Source organism: Azolla caroliniana, unplaced genomic scaffold (assembly GCF_043228905.1).
Source record: "Azolla caroliniana isolate FFs.n. ecotype wild unplaced genomic scaffold, voAzoCaro1.0.p SCAF_2, whole genome shotgun sequence".
NCBI lineage: Eukaryota > Viridiplantae > Streptophyta > Polypodiopsida > Salviniales > Salviniaceae > Azolla > Azolla caroliniana.
Window position 1 is genome coordinate 1,574,174 of NW_028230437.1, and position 20,405 is coordinate 1,594,578.

Consider the following 20,405-nt stretch of genomic DNA (forward strand, 5'->3'; position numbering starts at 1 on the left):
AGATGTACACCGATATGTGGTTTACTTATTCCACAGTAACCAAGAACATTCTCACACATGATGAAACAAATCATAGCCTATAATCCATGCTACCTTTAAAACATGTCCACTACACAAAGCATAAAGTATAGTTATCATTGCCGATCTTTTATTGAAAAAGGGTTACCTGGAAGCAATTTACCTACACACCCAGTAATATGTGATAAACTTGTATATACACACAAAATAACAATTTATTTGCAGTCTAAATACACATGTGTGTACGTGCATAAATATCTACCTCGTCATCTCCCTTCTATGCATTATATTTATATGTACATTAGATATTCTCAAATGTCATGAATCCCACCTTTGTATTACTGGTTACTAATAATATTGGGAGGTGGTGTGGGTCACATTATTCATTCACAATTTTAATCAATAATTGACAAACTCATTGTACCCATGTTAGGTAACACCTTCCTCGCCTATAGAAGAACCCCTTACACCTTCCCATGGACATTTTCATGTGTATTTGATATATTGATAACAAAGCATCTATTATTCTGGACTCTGGCATATACATATGCACTGAAAAATTGCACCAATGTCAATTCAAGTAAAGCTTTGCAATGATTACAAATATAAACGTCGTGTGTGCTGTTGTCCTCAAAGTTAGTTAGTACGTAGAAATGAAAGTTATGACCCATAGAGTTTCATGTTGGTGGAGTTACCCTAATTGGGTGTCCTGGGTATATTTCCTTCTCGATACTGGATATTTCATGCTATGTTATGTTAACGTCAATTGTGATCCATCCAATTCATTTGGTATCTAACAAAGCCTTGGGTTCTTCACCGAACACATGCCTTATGGATCGTGACCCATATATTTTGTTAAACAAAGCTCTTAGATATATTATTCTAAAATAATATTTTGTATCTTCTCCCGATTTATGGCTTTCCTCTTGCCTATGATTTTATCCACGATGTAAACTTTATTAGTTATTTATGGGGTACAAGACTTTATTTAGCGTGTCAAAGCATGTCCATGGCATCATGAAAACGACTAACAAATGAGTTGGAGCATTTAGTGACACATATTTTGCCATATCAAAATATATGATAATATATTTATGCACATACATATACGTGTAATTCACAAAGTGGCTCTAATGTGGCTTGGAGTGAAAAACATAAATGATGATATCTTTCATACCATGATCACTAAAAGGGGAGAGACTGAGAGAGCGTAGATGGATGTACCTTAGTCGGTAGTGTTGCTTGGGGAAACCATAAGGTTGTGCATTCTAATGCAATGCCAACATTCCATAATGCCATCCAATGAATGAAGTAAGAAAATTGTGTATTGGTCAACAAACGAGCCTTGAACCCAAAGCTTAATATCAATCCTCTACCAACTTACCACTAAGGTAAGCTAATTACCCAAATAGATTTATACATAAAGAGTCTATGTGTTGTTAATGTCGTTCACGAGATCAACAAATGATTTACAATACAAGGTTAAGCCCATGGCGCGGATTTGATTCGGGTTAATTGAAAACTTATGGCTTTGAATGTTGCAAGATTAATTCTAGTTGAGTAGAGGGCTTAGCCACATCATTTGTGTAAGTTGTCCCATAGGTCGAAGTATAAATCATATATATGTTCCCAAGTTTTATGAGTTTAATGTGTTGTATAATCAATGATGAATAACATGGGCAAATGGTTAGATACCATGCAATCATTAATTTGATGCATCAATGCAACATGTAATTTGGGGGGAACACGAATGCACCAAACACACACATATACACATGTATTTATAGAGTGGGATCTTGATGTATAATTTGAGGGAGTATAAAGCATGCAATTAATGACCATGCTATTACTTATTGTAATTTACGAAGTCTATAATGGAATGAGGTTAATGTTTTGTCATCCTTCTAGTTATGTTGCATGATAATGAATGTGAATGCATGCATGGAAATATCCCAAACTCAATCTAGGGAGTTCCATTCCATCATGTTTTGGGGAGATAAAAACAAGATGCTCAATAAGAGGTGATTGTTGTTCAATGCCCGTGCGTTAGAGTCTAACTAGTTAATAAAGTAAAACATAATGAATTATATGTTGGTATAAAAAGCCGACTCCTTCCACCTTGTACCCTAGTGTGAACGCGTCTTGAAGTTAGGGATTGAGTATGTAAGCTCAACCCTAACATTGTAACTATAATGATCTTGAATATTGAGTCTTGTAGAGAGAGAGTTACAAAATAACGAGAACCTCCATTGAAGCTCCATATGTGTGTGTGGATCTACTATTTTCTTCCTTGTTGCATATATGTGTTTTTGTTGTGCACATAACCTACAGGTCCTCACATCCTTCCGCATACATATCAAACGCCATAACCTTCATTATAGACCAAATAAAGGGAAGAGGGATGCCAGATCACCCAACCACCCACTCCTTAGAGATGACATGAGACATACCCGAACCTCCTTGATGTCCCATAATACCATCGAGGGTTGATGTGAGTTTGTACATTGAGTTTTGCAAGGATTGCACGTGCATAGCTAACAAGAGCCATAGCCACATTGACATAGTCTCGACATAAGTTAAGTCTCCTTTAAAACAAGGTAGCTAGCATTGTTATCTATGTAGAAACCCTAGTGTGTTCACACTTGAGCACTCAAGTGTTAACATGTTTAATGGTTAACTCACACCTTATAATTACTTATTACAATTCATACTCTTATTCCACACGACACAAACACCCATTGAAACGGGGATTTTGACACTCTACTAATAGAATCCCACACGATAGATGTAAATTTCCAGATAGTCCTTGCCAATGGAGTACTGATCAAGCAATGTCGACTATGTGCCTTCTCTCTCTCTCTTTGTTTGAATTGGAGAACTGGACAATATTGATAGAGGGATGTTAACTACGTTCATTCTCTGTCTCTCTCAGCAACACATACAATTATAATATTTGCATTGTATGATCATCAAGGAGAGCCCAAAAATCTACAAATCCACCTACTAAGTTGTTGTTGGGTATCAGTCCCAAAAGTCGTAAGTTTTTAGAAATTGATGAGAACACATGCACCCTCTGTCTCTACACGAGAAGAACTTGCTACTGGACTGTCGAGGAAACACGAGGGTGTCTGTTGTACATAGGGGATAAATTTTGGAAACAGTTAGTGGTAAATTGGTAAATATCCAAAAATGTACATCCAGCCACATCAGGGAGGGGTGCCATATCAGCATATACATATATATACATACATGTGTACATGTGTACATATATACATATATACATGTGTACATATATACATTATCATATAGGGCCTTAAATGGATGTTTTTATAAATAAAAAGAGGAGCCTATTTTTGTTTCTAACCCTCGTTTGAAAAACAAGAGAAAAAAGGAGCCTTCAAATAAATGAAAGAAATAAAACCAAATAAATATTAGAAATGAATTAAAACGAATGAAATATGTATAACTGAACAAACCAAGAAATAAATAATAAATAAATAAATGAATGAATAATGCAATGAATAAACAAAATAAAAAATAATGCATGAATGAACAAATAAACAAACAAACAAAAAAGAAAACGGGAATAAATAAATAAATAAATAAATAAATAAATAAATAAATAAATAAATAAATAAATAAATAAATAAATAAATAAATAAATAAATAAATAAATAAATAAATAAATAAATAAATAAATAAATAAATAAATAAAGTTGATATTTTCGATAAGCCCTAAAGCGATGGTTTTTGGTGGTTTATGAGTTTCTTGAAGAAGAAGAAGAAGAAGAAGAAGAAGAAACAGAAGGAGAAACGGAACAGAAGGAGACTGCAGGGAAGGAACAGGAAGAAGAAGAAGAAGCACTGAAACAGACTCTGCAGGGAAGGAACAGGAACAGGAACAGGAAAAGGAAAGAGAAGAGAAGAAAAAGAGAAAGAGAAAGAGAAAGAGAAAGAGAAAGAGAAAGAGAAAGCTATGGAGCGTTATCATCGCGTGAACAAGCCACGTTCAGAAGCTCCCATCAAGCAAAACGAAGTTCGCATCACTACGCAGGGATTGATGCGCAACTACATTTCTTACTCCTTGACGCTTCTTCAGGTACTCTCTTCTCTTCTCTACAACTCTTCTCATCTGATCCCTTTTGGAAAATCTCTTGCATCTTTCTTGGTCATGGATGGATCATCACACACATACTTACTTTCCAATCAATTTTCCTGCTTTTCCCGTCTCCTTCCTCTTCCTCTATCTCTAAAGTTTTCAATCATCCGTTCTGTCCATTCTTCTTCCAATAATCGATTGTAATGCTTTTTCCATACGTGCATCTTCTCTCTTTCTCCATATCCTGCTCGAGTTTATATCATCATCGCGAAGAGGTCACATTATTATTGTTATTCCTTTTTTTTTTTTTAATCTGGTTAACTCTCGCTCAAATCAATGTCCAATCTTTTTGGACGTTTTCCGATTTATTTCTACACTGTATAGGTTCCTCTATTGCAAGAGATAACCAGGTTCTTTCTTATACTGCTCGAGTTTATATCATCATCGCGAAGAGTGCACATTATTATTGTTATTCTTTTTTTTATCTGGTTAACTCTTGCTCAAATCAATGTCCAATCTTTTTGGACGTTTTCCGATTTATTTCTACAGTGTATAGGTTCCTCTATTGCAAGAGATAACCAGGTTCTTTCTTTTCGGTTCTTCTTTCTCATTCAACGTCAACCTCTTCTTTCTTTGTCTTCAAGGTTTCAGCTTGCAGATGCACGCACCCTTTCTTTCTTGTTGATCCTTCTTTCTCGTACAATTAAAACCTCCTTTTTTTCTGGATTTCCTTCCCGATTTATGACACGTTCCATAAAAATCAACTCCATTTCGCCTGGTTGGTTCTTCTTGGTCATACAGTGATAATATTTTCCATCTGCATTACTGTTTTTGTCTATGCGTTCTTTCTTTCTTTCATTCTTTGTCTATACTATTTGAATTCTGTAAAACGTAACATTCTTTACGCTTCTTTTATCTTTCTTTGCAATTATTTCATTTTTATTAGTTTTGTACTATCTTGGTCATGAACTTTCTTTGTGTGTCCATAATGTTTGCGTCTTCCTAGACTTTACATAGTTTTACATAACAGATGCTTTCTTGGAAATCTTTTTAATTGATTTTTCTTGTCCTGGCTGGTTTCGTCTACCTCAAGTCTTTAGATAACAGATGTTACAGGATTCGTTTTTTCTTTTGCTTTTTTGGTAGTTCGCTCTATGTCAATAAACATAAACATCTTTCTGCTTTATTTATTCTATTATAATGCTTTATCTAACATGCCATAGTTTCTTTCTGTCTCATTCTTGATCATACAATGTCAATATTTTTTGTTGATGTTTTCTTTCTCTGTGTATACAGTTCAACTATAGAATAAGTTTATAAAACAGACGTGTCATTCTTTCTTGCTTTGATTCAGTATTTTGCAAATGATTAATGTAACTTAAGCAAGCTTTCTTTCTGATTCAGAAAACGGAAATTGTTTTTTTCTGTGTATTTTTGTTCTTCATCTATCATGTTTGATTTCTTGTATTGCAAGGCTTCACAGAAATTTTGAAACATTTCCCTTTGGTTTACTCTAATCAACGCGTTTGCATACAAAATTATTCATTCTCTTTGTTTATTTCTTCTATTCCGAAAATTGACATAAAAGCAGCATCTTTTCTTTCTGGTTTCCTCTAAAGGGTTTTCTGGCAAATGAATTTTCTCTATATTGTCTGATTTTCTCAGAACTATTCGATTTCCTGCATTGCTAGAGTTTACATAACTGAATCAGCATTTCTTTCTGGTTCCGCTAGTATTGGAGTTTAAACACTGAAACACGTATTTTTCAGTCACCCCAACACATAACATGAAATACCTGCTATCTCTCTCTCTCTCTCTCTCTTGTTTTGTGCAATTAGAAGAACAGCTTTTCGATTTTCTCTAACTCCATGCAATGCATACAGAAGCACATTTGTTTTTTATTCAATCCATTGCAATATTTAACAATCAGAAGCATCATTTCTGTTTTCATTTCGCATATTGATTGGGATTGCATGCAGAAGCACTATTATCTTTAATGGTTTTCTCTATTGCCAGATGCTGTACTCACAATCATCATTTCGATTTGATTTCCTTTATTGAACGAATTTTGATTATACAAGAATTATTGTTTTCATCTGTGGATTTTATTATTGGACCATAGATTGTTTGAAAAGCTTTATTTTTTTTCTTTTGGTCTCAGGAAAAGAATGTCTCAGAAATAATTTTGAAAGCCATGGGTAGAGCTATAAACAAGACGGTTTTACTGGCTGAAATTTTGAAGGTAACTCAGTTTGAGCTGTCTTTTTCTTCTCTCTCTTTCATATACTTTTTTCCCATCAATGTCGTTTTACTGTTTCTTAATGCAGAGGAAAGAGGAAGGGTTGTATCAAGATATTGTTATTAGCTCTGTGGACATAACAGATACATGGGAGCCACTGGAAGAAGGCCTTTTGCCGTAAGTTTTGAGTTACAAGATTCTCTCTCAAAAGATTTTAACAAAGGTTTTTTTCTTTATTTTAACTTATTGAAGAAATTTTGACATCTTTTGCTGTGTTCTCTATAGTATTGAAACAGCCAGACATGTTTCCATTATAACTATCACATTATCAAAGAAGGATCTTGATGCCTCCTCAACTGGGTAAGCTGAATTATGGATTCATGTTATTTCAAACAATTTGACCAGATGGACGTTTCTGATTTTATCTAAGAGTAAATGCAGATTAATATGCTGGCTACAACCTACAAATCAGTGCTGATAATGGGAGTGGGATGGGAGTAAACCTAAAAAATATGAACTTATTCTCATCCAAATTAAAGCTTTGAAAATATGAAAAAAAGAAACTGAAACTATATGAAATAATTTTATCCTTTGATTAAAGCTTTTTGATTTAATTGGGTGGCTCATAATAATGGCTGACCAATTGTGCGAGTTTGAAACCTGCAGTCTCTAGTAGGAAGTGAATTTCTTTTCCATCCGTTTAATGATTGCCATATCTACCACCTCTCCTATTTATGCAAAGCTGAATAGCATCTACAATGATTATTGAATGATCACTGTTCACGTTATGCAAAAGTGTATGTATGGCCGAGGGAAATTTTACTGGCATGGATAAGATTGTTAACGGATGCAAAATGGCAGGTACCAGGCTCCTTTGAATTCGAAGAGGGTGCAAACTGCAGATGATCCAAAGTATGTGAACAATTCAAGTTTTTCCCGTGGCCCACCCCGTGGAAGAGGTCGAGGTGCACCTGGCCGTGGCCAATTCAGAGGAGGTGAATATCTAGCTGAAATATGTTCTATGTGATACTTATTTAGTCAGAGAAATAGAAACCAAATTATGATGCTTCTCATTTAGGTTACCAACCTGGTGGTGGTGGATATTACAATAATGGAGATGATTATTCGTATAATGGAAGAGGAGGCCGAGGTGGTGGCAGAAGTAGGGGTTACTATGGAGGTGGAAGAGGCTATTATAATGGGCACAACAGTGGGTATGACAATGGATATTCAAATTCAAATAATGGAAGATATGATGATGGTGGCTACGGTGGCAATGGGACATCACAAAGGGGCAGAGGTAACATGGAAGATTTTGTTTGCAGTTGCTTCTTTTATTCATAATGGTATGAAATTTCTCCTGAAAAAATGTGAATGAGGATGTACTTGTTAATGCAAACTATAAATTTCATTGTGTAGGTATGGGCCCGAGTCGGGGTAGAGGTCGAGCAAGGGCCGTGGATGGTCGAAGCGGAGGCAGATGAATTATCTACCATACTAAAAAAGTTTTTTTTGTGCACAATGAGATTGAAATGTGCAATGCTTTATCAAGTTTCTATATCATAATTGCTGTGAGTTGTTGCAAGTTTTTGCTTCTCGTGATTATGGACATGCAATACAGCAATTGTGATTCTGTTAGGGGTACGTGTATGATCTATCAAAGATATCCATACACTGCATACACCATCGCGAGTGCCTATCCTTGATGAGGATAATAGGTGGGCACCTTTGTCGATTTAGGGACTGCCTGATAATAGGTGAGGCGTGATGAATACTTATAGTTGAGAGTAAATATGTGTTTCCAGGTGCTGAAAAATTGTGAGCGATATCTTGGATTTCTTTTTTGAGAAATTTAAGTTACTTTTATATATGATGTCATAGTGGGAGAAGTAAGAAGCTCTCACTGAAAACAAAATCCAAGTGATATAACTTTTATACATCAAAGTGATTTGACGAATGCATATGTTCTTTTTATATACAATCACGGCCGCCTTTTTATATACCAATAAGAGTGTCCTTATACTTTCTTGAAGAATGTTGAGTACATAAGATTTAGAATGTGAGGGATTTCTGTTTGTTAGTCATTGTAGATTTATTTGTTGGCGTTTAGTTTTGCTGGATATTTGTTTAGGCATTAAAGCATTCTTTTGATTCTTAATTGCAGTAGAAATTTATGCTAAGTGTTAGCTCAGATGCTGAATAAAGTCTGAGGCATGATATTCATAATCTTATTACTTTCTGGAGTTTTGAACTTGACTAAGCCTGTGCTTGCTTGTGTTTCTGGTTATGGTAATCTTTGGTGCAGTTCTCCAGATTCTTGGCTTAACTGTTTTGTTTTCAATGTACAGATTCCTGAATGAAATTTCGAATAGAGAATCTCTAGTCTTGGTTGTAATTGATTTCTAAGTTAGATATCAGGATGAGGTAGTCATTCCTTTAATTTTCACTTTTAAATTGCAGTTGAGTGTGTAGTTGCTAGTTCTTGAGCAACAGCTTCTTTGTATGAATTTTGTTCGATTGCTTCTTGGTTATTGATGTCAATCTTTTGATGACTCTTTGTTTCTAATTCTCTAGAGGTTAATAGTCTGAGTAAATCCTGCGCATCTAGATTCTACACCCTCATACACCCTTTCATCATTGTTTTTGTTTTCAATAAAAGTAGTCTTGGAAATCTAATTCCAGTGCCTTGGGAGAATGTTCAACAAAGCTCGATGGGATGTCACATGGACACGTAAACAAAAGGTTCCAATAAAGGATGAAGTTTAGAGTCACACAAAAATGAGTAATCTTGAAGTTTTTCTGCTATTGAAAATATTTATCCAATGGAATGCATATTGTCTTTACCATCCATTCCCCCTCAAATGCGCAAATCTACATGTGGTAGTCAATGTCAACCTCCTAAATTAAATTAACAAGAAAACTAAGATTTTGTGAATAACATAAACTCACTTACTATTATCTTACACATTCTCTTTTAGAACATGTTTTTTTATATAGAACAGGTTTGTTATTTTCTTAGAACTATTTAGCGTAAACTCTATTTTTATCTTATTGTTATATTTTTAGTTTCGATGAATGGGTAAATATCCCATTTTTTTGTAAACCATTTGTCTTATGGGCCAATTTTGGCCTTAGAAGATGTTAATATATCTTTCTTTCTTTCTTTCTTAGATGGTCAAATTGCAATCTCCCATCCAAACCATTGCTTTTATATGGGTTATTGATCTATTGTTTGATGTGAGATTGTCAACCAAAGTGAAACTTTAAATCAAAGGTAAGGAGCTCAATTAAGCACATCTTGCATGAGGAGTACTAGAAGATTCAATTATGTTCTTCTAGGCCGCTGACAAATCTACCCTCTTGGAGAATGCTTGGGACCTTCTTTTGGTCCCATGGATAAGGTTCAAGGCCCCTGGTGACATTTGAATATATCGTCACCTAAATAAGCCATGGTGTTGTGTTTTTCTATGTGAGAGATTCGAAAAGTCTTATCATACTAAAAGAACAAAAATTATGTTTGTCACAAAGTTATAAGAAATCAACATAACTTGACCTTCAAATTAGGTTGGTTTTCAACATTGAGACATTACATGAGCAAAATGCATGTGCAAGGTAACCATACGTATTAGGTCATTTTAGTCGTTGCAAGCATGGAATACTTGTAATCCCAAACTTATCCCTCATATCACATGGGTAGAAAATTACAAGTCTTTACATATAAAGTTATTCGTCAAGTATCCTACACTACTAAATTATTGCCAATCCATGGAGATCTCTATTAAAAGGACGTTTTGATTGTTTGGAAAAATGTAGATTTTGGATGTCAAAAGTACTTATGATAATGGATCCTAGAACAAGGAAAGTGTTCTTCCATGGACACTAAGAACCCACATCACATGATGATGATGATGATGATGATGATGATGGTATGTGAGGGGATTCTAATGGACAAATTAAGACCAATCAATATAGGGCTCATGGAAGTATATGTGCATGAGAATATGCACATGCATTGTAAATCCAGCCGACATTAGAAAGCTTTTAGATTGATATGTTTCTTTTATTTTGTCGAAGGATGCATTATTTTGGATTATGTCGTTGCAGGATTGTTCCAGGTTTAAGAACCCTTCTACCCATGATTAATTATAATGCTTCCTGCTCTGTGTTTTCGTTCTTTTTTGGGGAAAGGGGGATTGTTTTGTTTTGGAATGTGCATGGCTCGCTACTCTTTGAATCTTTAACCCTAGACTGGTTACATACACAGGTATCGAGACACGTCTTTTGTTTAATATTGGAATGCCATTGATTCATGTAAGGATGGTATTGATTCCACGAATGATATCGATTCATATACATATGATATTGGTTTCTGGTGCAATATGGATGCATATATATATGCTATTGATTTCTAGAACGACATGGATCCATGTATTGTGATCTCATTTCTGGACTGAATGATATCGGTTCATGTAATGAATTAAACCTTTGCTCCAAAGATAGAGGTAAGCATGTGTTATTGGAAATAGAAAAGCCCTTTAAGATGAGCTAGAGAGCATGTTTAAACTTGAATAGAGTGAAAATAGCTAATGATATACTTAAACAAATGAGTACATGGATTTTGAAGATTGAAATAGGAATTGTGAAGATTTTAGGTTATCTAATGATGTATGATTGCAGGACATCCTTTGATAACTTAAAATTGAATATGGCAAATCTTTGTCACATCATAACATGGATAATTAGTAAGCGCAGTTAATTATGGGAGGAACAGGTTGCATTTTAGGACATTTCTTAATTGAGAGAACTTGGAAAAGTTGTGATTGTATATATATATATATATATTATATTAACCTTAGACACTGATTGAGTACGTGTAGTTGCTCTTTATATATTATGTGCAATAAATGTTTAATATCAATCACATACATGAACCGCATATGGTTATTGAATATGTGTAGTTGGTCATATAGTTTGTGCTATGCATGTTTAGTATCGATCGCGAAGAACGATAAAACATGTAATTTATTTGCATCCCATTTGAATTTAGTAAATTATGAATCACAATCCAAATTTGGGAATTCTTTAGTAGTTTTAAGATTCAATTTTGTTCTTGTTTGTTTGTGTTTGATGCACAAAGAGGTCTTTGGATATTGAATATTTGGGATTCGTGGATGCCAGGTTTCTCTTAACTCCGGAACCTTTGAAATGACTAAGCCCAAGTCAGAGGAAGTGTTAAAGGGAGAAAATAAAGTAAAGAAACCTAGGATTAGGAAGACTGATGGTGCTACTACAATCGAGGCTGAAAACAATGTTATCGGTAGGGAGGTTCATGGCATTGTGGATGGATCTTTTGATGCAGGGTATCTTCTTACAGTTAGAGTTGATGGCTCACCCCTTGTTCTTAGGGGTGTAGTTTTTGAACCAGGATTATTCGTTCCTTTATCAAGCGTGACTGACATTGCTCCTAAAGTCAAGATGCTTGCTCACAATGAAAATGTGTTGATTCCATCGCCCAAGCAACCAAATGGGCTTGTTATTTCGCCACATTTATCCTCAAAAGAAGGAGATGAACCAAAGGTAGCATCCCAGAATCAAGATTCTTCAGGAATTCCTAATGCTAAAAACAATCTGGGATCTTTCTTAGAAGAAGAGAGAGAAACTCTGAGAGAAGAGGGTCCTGTCATAGAAGATGATGAAATTAGTATCGAGAAGGAATGTATTGATACAAATGCTATACCTGGGCCTGCCAAAAACTTTATAGTAGCTGATCAAATGACCATAGAACCTATGCATACAAAGGAACATGGTTGTGAAGGAAACAATCGAAGGGCTGATCAAATGAATATAGAATCTACGCTTAAAAAGGAAATGGGTTCAGGGGAAAAATCTCTAATAGCTGTTGAAATGACCATAAAACATGTGCATAAGAAGGAAATGGAACACGAGGAAAACCATTCCATATCTCATCTAATTACCATAAAACCTGTCCATCCGATGGAAATGGAATCCAAAAGGAAGTCTTTAACAGATGATCAAAGTCCTGTAAAACCTAATGCTATGCATCCGAATGAAATATCGACAAACCTAAACCTAATTGTGCCTGCGGAGAACTCCTTTACAGCTGATCAAATGGCTGCGAAACCTCCAGACGTTCCAAAAAACAATTCTCCAAGTTTTGTTGATCAAATGGCCTTGGATCCTGAGAAAATCCCTAAAGCAACAGAAGGTGTAATGCTGATTGATTCAAATGGAGAAGAAAATAAAATCCAAGAGCAGAAAGAAATAGAGACACTTGTGACAATGGGTTCTAGAGATAATGATAGAGGAAATTTATTCAGAACTGAAACAACTTCAGAGGCAACTGAACAAGAGTTTTTAGATGTTTGGCGTGTGAACCATGGAGACAGATGTTTAGAAGCTAGAGAAAGACAGCTTATGTTGATTGATTCAAATGAAGAAGAAAAGAAGTTCCAGGAACTTAAAGTAGGGCAGCTTATGGTAATGGGTTGTGGAGATCGCAATAACAATGTCCCAAACTTGGAAGAAAATTCATTTGGAAGAGAGATTCCCAAGACAGTGGAACAGGAATTTATAGATGTTTGGCAGGTGAACCATAGAGAGAGGTGTCTAGAAGCCAGAGAAAGAGAACTTATGACCGTTGTTGAGGCACACCTATGTGGTCTTGGAACAACAGGCGAGGAATACACATGGACAAAGTCGATAACGGATGGCATGGACCTTTCAGGTAATATCTCTGATACCGATGGGCAGCCAAATGATTCCTTATTCGGATAAAACGTAGTATGGATTACTATGATGGTTGCTTCGATCCTGTGTGAATCCTTCATCTTGAAATGAGTCCGATCTTCTTGAAGTTTTGATACCACACTTCATGTGTCTGTAGAATGTGGAATTTTGCTTCATCGGGTCTCTTGCATGTAACCAACGATCACGTTATAAATATTTGTTTATAGACAGGATTCCTTATAAATCACAATTTTGAGTTCCGAAGAAATTATATGATTTTAATGGTGGTCTCTCATGATGCGTAGATTTTCTTGTAATCTCTGGTAAGCCTTCCGTGGTCTTTGTTCATATTTCTTGGTTGGGATTGTAACTTGTTGACTATATCAAGCAATGGTGAAACAATGACCATTATGGATCATGATTTGCCTTTTTCTAATTTGTGGTGTATTCTTGCTTGCACTACATTTCCGGTTCTATTGGCCTTTCTCCAAGGAACATACCATATAATACATAGTACTCTTCAGACTGGCTTGGTAGTGCAGCCCACTCATTTTTGCACTGTCATATGTATATCATGTATTTGCATGTCAACATGAGAGATTTCCAAGTAATTACTGTCAAGCTCTTATCAGAAGTCTTCTTGTCGAAAGCTTTGTTAGATTGTCACATAAACACATTTCCCTTAGCAATACGTTCATTAGTGAAAATACATGGGCCAAAAGAGAATCAAAACTAACTTTGCAAATGCAGGTTTGTTTCCCTAACGTGACAAGCTAATTTCTTATGCTTATTTTGGGGTCACAATATAAGGTCACCTACGCATGTACAGAAAAAGGTGTAGTTCATAGTAAAACACAATCCTAGATTTTCTGTTGACCTCTTATATAATTATCTGTTAGTTGAAAGTTCCCCATTATTCCCCCTTAGCAATACGTTCATTAGTGAAAATACATGGGCCAAAAGAGAATCAAAACCAACTTTGCAAATGCAGGTTTGTTTCCCTAACGTGACAAGCTAATTTCTTATGCTTATTTTGGGGTCACGATATAAGGTCACCTACGCATGTACAGAAAAAGTTGTAGTTCATACTAAAACACAATCCTAGATTTTCTGTTGACCTGTTATATAATTATCTGTTAGTTGAAAGTTCCCCATTATTCCATATGAGATCAAGGATAAAGAGTAAACTTTATCAAACAACAATGCATGAAACTGAATGTTTGTGGAATTAGACAATGTCCCCTGGCTAGTTTTTAACTCAGTTTTTCTATAAGTTCTCCAATGTGTACCAACAGTTTTGAACATGATTTATGCGTTTGGCATTGTGGCCTTCTACGATGTTAATGTGTCATGTCTCTAAGACTCCCATGGTTATGTGGTGATCGTCTGACAAAGTGGGACGATCACAGGAATCTCAGCAAACTGCCAACATCCTTGCATTTATCAATCTCTTGTAAGAATTGAAAACTTTCTGGTTATATGATATGAAAAGTAAAAAGTTGTGGTATGTTGTGCACGTTAAGGTTACATGACGAGGGTAGGCTTGTAAGCTCAAATTAGCAAGATTGTTGTAGAGAGTTGTTTACACATTTGGAGGTTAAGAGTTCAAATCCTTTTTCCTTGTGCTTATTTCTTCAACGACGCATGAAATGACAACTTTGTTTTTCGATGTGTGCGTTCAGATCAAACATGCTAAGTTTAATGGAATTTATGATGTTGATCTGATCATCATTCACTGTGAAATCTAGAGCCTCATGGAGCTTTAGTAGCAGTATTTCGATGTATGAAACTTCAGAGTTGCTTTTACATGAAGATGGCAGTTAAGAAGAATCCAAAATCTACTATATGTGTACACAGATTTTTGTGAGATTTACTGATAAAAAGGAAACTAATTTGAAACTATACATGTACCTCAGAGTGGGCGTGCCCTAATCAGTGAGATTAGAAGCTTAGATGGGAAATTGGCATCACATTGTAGGTGTGTTTATTCCATTGGATCTATTTCTTAAATGTCTTATGTTGTTGACACACATTTGAAACTCCAAACATGAGATTCCTTCCTACTCGAGACCAAACGCACAACTAAATAAATTACAAGCACAAAAGCAGTATACAACATTGACATTCCTCCCATCACTTGTTTTTATTCCAATCTATGCTTCATGGTAGTATATTCCACACTGAACATTCTTGATGTGTTTGATAAAGGAGGGGTTGCACAACTCATGGAACCCTCAAATACTAGTTTACAAATACAAAGCTCATAATCAAAGCCATTGCTAGGCTTGCAAGCCTATAATATGTATATATATTGAAATAAATAATGGTAGAAGATTTACTCTTGTTATGTATCAGTCTGTGAAAGGCGTTGATAACCTCGTCTTATAGACCACAAAACTTCCCCAGCTTGCTTCATAGTAGGCCTATCTTGCCGGGTTGGTGCTGAACATCGAAAAGCCAACTCAAAAATCTTCTGAAGAAGATTGTATACCGCATTTGACCTCTCATGCTCAAGTCGAGGATCCACTATCTTTGCTATATCTGAATGAATGAAGTTATCGTATGCCTGATAGGTAACTTCAAAACATTAGCACAATATCGTATGATCATATTCACGAGAAGAATACCTAGAAGTCTAATATTTGGGAGGACTAGGTTCAGAAGTTAATTTACAGCCCATATTTGAATGTGAAATCATGATTGTATGCTTTAATTTGTTTATGTGATCCTAAATAGCTGTTGCCATTATTTTTATATAAATTCTAAAGAATATAATGCATTTCTAAGTACTCCATCCATTTCTAAAGAATATAATGCATCATTTCATTTGCAAGAAAGAGTTCAGTTCATTACACTGTTTTGTGGTTTGTAGAAAAAGAGAACTAACATAAGAATCATAACCAGAATAAAAGAAAGAACACTAACCCATCGCACTGTAATGCGCTCATCTAAACTTCTATTATGTTCAATGGGTCGTCTCCCACTAAAAATCTCCACCAATAGTATACCAAAAGCATAGACATCTGACTTTGGCGTCAATCGATAAGTTTTCACGTATTCTGGATCTAAATATCCAGCAGTGCCTTTGACTTTGGTCATCACATGGGTAGCACCTGACTCCATTGGCCCTTCTCTAGAGAAGCCAAAATCAGCCACTTTTGCTCGGAACTTTTCCGTCAACATTATATTCGATGATTTCACATCTCTGTGAATAACTGGCTTATCTGTCAAAAGAAATTAGATATATTAGAAAATAAGCATATATGATGTTTACATTTCTGAACATTGTTCTGACATGATCAGCTAACAGTCACACATTAGATCATTGCATGGGATATGCATCCTTTTGTAGGCGAAAAAATGACAATCACTCTTGAGTTTATCCAACAATCATGTTCTCCAGCAAGAAATTAACATAAAGAAGATTTGCACCCATAACCACTTAAATTAAACGTTAAATGAAAGAAAGAAGTCAGAAATTACACAAAAAGCCACAAAATATTTCCTATTCCTTACTAATCCACGATGCATGTAAACCAAAGCTTAAGCATGCCACTGAACCAAATCCACGATGCATGTGACATGAGGGGGTGTGCTCCTTTGCAGATAGATGGAGTATTTGTCAAAGTCTCATGATTGCATGACAACTGTTGTGGAGTTCTAACGGTATTTCTAGTAGATGCTACCTTAATCTCCTTTAAATTCTTCAAATCACACTCGTATGATGTCCAGTATGATTGGTGGGTTGGTCTTGACATGGAGCATGGGATCCTTTCAAGTCCATGGAGTATTTGTTGAATGTCTTCCATTGAAAAACTGAAAGATGATTCGGGATTTTCATAATAATGCCAAAAAAGTGTCCAAGAAGTTCTAAGTGATCCGACCATGGCCCAATGCCAGGGCAACACTATTACCATGAGAAGAAGCTCAAGCAAGGGAATGAGAAGCGAGAAGTTGTCAATGATCATCAAACTCTGTGAGAATAATGGATTATAGCTTCATATCTTGAATTAATTTCCATTTTTTAAAGAGTTCTAAAGTTTCAATATATTTTATATGTATATAATGTAGCTCATGAATACATTGAATATATATATATACATGGAAAATTTTGGAAAGCTACATATATATGCTTCTTTTGTCCTTTTAACTGTATTTTACAACTCATTAGCCTCATTCTCATATATCTATTGCTGAAATATAGTGGAAAGAAAAACATAGTACCTGCGTAAAGATGGAGATAGGTGAGGGCATGTGCAATATCAATTGCAATATCCACACGTTGACAGAAGTCCAGAACAATACCAAACTTGCCTGCAATGATATACAGGTTAACTACGGTAAATGGTATACAGACATCTAAATACAAAAGATCACTCACAGTCGAGATGCTCTCGCAGGTTGTGATTCGCAACAAACTCTTCCACTAATATTCGTTCTTTACCCGCCTCCACATAGCCGATCAATCTTACAAGATTTAGATGTTCTATACTAGCTAACATGTTGACTTCATTCCGGAACTGCTCCGTCAATGTGCCAAAGCTATCCTGTACATACAATTACTGATCACTCATCATACGATATTTGCAGCTTTTACTTTAACAATTTAAGTGTTGAATTATCTATAGAGAATTCTATCTATCTATCTATCTTCCAACAAATTCTGTATTTATACTCCAACTTGAAGTACAATTAAGTGTTGAACTATCTACCTATCTATACTCGAATAAATTCTGTATGTATAATCCAACTTGAAGTACCTTCCTTGCTCGCTTGATTGCTGCAATAGTGCCATCTTTGAGTTTTCCCTTGTACACAGTACCAAAGCCTCCTTCCCCAATTTTGCATGATATGGAAAAGTTTGAAGTAGCCTTGATGATTTCAGACATAGTAAAAACGGTAGCTTTTCCAATGGGCAAGATGGATGGGGATTGTGAAGGTTCTGGAATTGCTATTATGCAGAACAGGATACCATTATTCACACAGACCCAAAAAAATGGATACTCTAAAACACTTAGCACATCAATAAACCCATGAATATCTTTTATGATAGGCCCTGATTTTTATCACACATTTTGCTCTTTTCTGGAAATGTTAAAACAACAAAATTCTCAACTTTTGTTTATGGTCAAACAGACTAGTTTTTTATTTTACGTCAGGGCTGAGCAAATTGCAATGTCACACAAGAAAATATAGGGAGAAAGATGATGAGAAACGTATTTATTGTTTAAGAATAAATTTATTTGAGGAAAATTTCATCCAGTCTTATCCATGAATGGTGGAAAGTCAACTCACAAAGTGATTTGCGTTCTTGAATATGCTCCTTTTCCAGCACATAGAAACATGGGCAGATAATGCGGAGATATGAAGCAATACACCCATATTGTTTTGGTTCCTGGTTGTCTTTTATAACAGGATCTTTATACATTTCAGGAAAGACAGGCGACTGTAACTGACCACCTATCTGTTGCATGCCTCTACTAGCTGAATATCCTTTGAAAACACTGTCACTGAAGAAGTAAATGCATCACTATCCACATAATAAATGATCAGAAGAATCCTAAAATGCCCACAGGCATCTTCACCTGGAAAACTCTAAATTCTACATAAAGGCACTGGAAAATGCATAAGTACCCACATGACCTTCACGATGATATGGCAATAAGAAGACACATCTGCATGATTGGAAATAACACAAATCCATCCTTTTCATTCACATCACAAAGTTACATCTTGCCCTTGCAAAACCCTAATGTCCCCTAACAAAAAAACGGTCACTGAAGAAGAAAAAGATAAATACCCACTTGATAATAAATGAATCCACACACACTACCTGATTAAAATATTACACATCCATTGTTCTCAAATCAAGAAAACTACATCTTCAGCTAAAAAACTCTAATATGCCCTCATGTTTGCAGGTTTTTTAATCATCCACATACATCGACATTCCGATAAAATCCACTTCCTAAAGAAGAAAATGCGTAACACCTCACACCAGCCATGTGATCATTCAGTGGTAAAAGATGCATCCACAAGCCTTCCTGATTGGAATAACATAAAATCATATAACATGTACCTACATGGTTTCTTAATAAAAGAAGATAGATTCATCCTTCTCAAATCTGAAAGATACAATAATAAAGGATGAGAAAAACATGCAATTTAATTCTGGATTTCCTTTAAACGACATGACCTCCACATTTCTTTATACTGATGGATCTCTAGAGGTTAGTGGTTCAAGAAACCATGGAAACTAGATTTGTTTTCTGCTATCCCTTCTCTAGGCATCACAAAGACAAAAGATTTATAAAAGCTGGGCCTCAAATGCATACCTTATGAGCAATTGGAGTCGGAAAACTGATCAGATTTGGGTCCTTCCGAGGCGAAAAAGGGGAGCCTCGGAAGAGGGAAAGATGGAAAGAAAAGAATTGAAAACTCCTAATAATATGTATACATATACTACATATACATACATACATACATGATATCTATCTATCTAGAGAGCGAGAGCGAGAGCGTTATATATATATAAAGAGAGAGAGAGAGAGAGAGAGAACAGAAGGGAGTGCAGAGGAGAAGAGAGAGTGGAGATCATTTGAGTGCTAGAAATGGGTTTAGAAAAGGAATAAAGTATAAAAGATGAAGAAAACAGAGAAGGAGAGCGAGTGGAAGAGTGAAGACCCAATTGGCCTAGGATTTGACTTTTGACCACAAAAGCTTTATTATATCCATGACTTTTTGACTTTAGCCATGGATGGCTTGGGCTGGGTTGGGTCAGGGCCCAAGGGGGGGATGTAAGACCAAAAAGACCCATGGTAACTAACACATGGGTCTTTTTGACCACAACCTTTATCCATGGCTACGTTTTTATCATGGGTTGGCACTATCTATCTAATGCTATTGAATGCCATCGTAACACAAGCTGAGTTTAAGTTGATTCGAAAGATCTTTTTATGGAGTTCAAATCCACCACCTCCTTTCAAGTTAGCTCTTGGAAATAGGGCGTTGGACCTGTATAATATTGGTGCTACAATGAGTCTATTATAGCATGCATTAAGCTATGAAAATGGTAATTAGAGGATAAATTAACAGAATGATTACAATGATCTATTAATGAGTTAGTTAAGAGAACTCAAATTAAGCAGAAATTTAGCTAATCTCTTAACCTTGGATTACTATGAATCATAAATAATGGGAATTTGGTTTGGGTTATAGATGTAGTATCAAACATGTTTTACTCCAACACTTCCCATATCGTGGAGAAATGTGAGTAGAATTTGTTGATCGTTCGGCTTTGTT

General features: G+C 35.5%; 3 protein-coding genes across 4 annotated transcripts; 2 read left to right on the top strand and 1 right to left on the bottom strand.

Moving 5' to 3' along the window:
* The first annotated feature begins 3,854 nt into the window (after positions 1-3,854).
* On the top strand, positions 3,855-8,331 carry LOC147867005 (uncharacterized). The gene is made up of 7 exons (XM_087339815.1): positions 3,855-4,117; positions 6,279-6,359; positions 6,445-6,533; positions 6,642-6,716; positions 7,218-7,351; positions 7,435-7,656; positions 7,776-8,331. Exons 1-7 carry the CDS (start codon positions 3,995-3,997, stop codon positions 7,838-7,840), a joined length of 789 nt encoding a protein of 262 aa, XP_087195941.1. The 5' UTR covers positions 3,855-3,994; the 3' UTR covers positions 7,841-8,331.
* Positions 8,332-11,367: 3,036 nt separating this feature from the next.
* LOC147867006 (uncharacterized) lies at positions 11,368-13,521 on the top strand. The gene has a single exon (XM_087339816.1). It carries the CDS (start codon positions 11,562-11,564, stop codon positions 13,149-13,151), a length of 1,590 nt encoding a protein of 529 aa, XP_087195942.1. The 5' UTR covers positions 11,368-11,561; the 3' UTR covers positions 13,152-13,521.
* A 1,691-nt stretch (positions 13,522-15,212) lies between these two features.
* Positions 15,213-19,601, bottom strand: LOC147867007 (calmodulin-binding receptor-like cytoplasmic kinase 2). 2 transcript variants are annotated; one of them, XM_087339818.1, is made up of 8 exons: positions 19,439-19,587; positions 18,742-18,852; positions 18,399-18,613; positions 17,864-18,054; positions 17,485-17,650; positions 17,328-17,417; positions 16,029-16,327; positions 15,213-15,669 (listed from the first exon to the last, which is right to left on the bottom strand). In XM_087339818.1, exons 3-8 carry the CDS (start codon positions 18,574-18,576, stop codon positions 15,448-15,450), a joined length of 1,146 nt encoding a protein of 381 aa, XP_087195944.1. In that variant the 5' UTR covers positions 18,577-18,613; positions 18,742-18,852; positions 19,439-19,587; the 3' UTR covers positions 15,213-15,447. The 2 variants fall into 2 exon arrangements, with proteins under 2 accessions (XP_087195944.1, XP_087195943.1); XM_087339817.1 differs by lacking the exon at positions 18,742-18,852 and having other exon boundaries at positions 19,439-19,601.
* Positions 19,602-20,405: the final 804 nt, after the last annotated feature.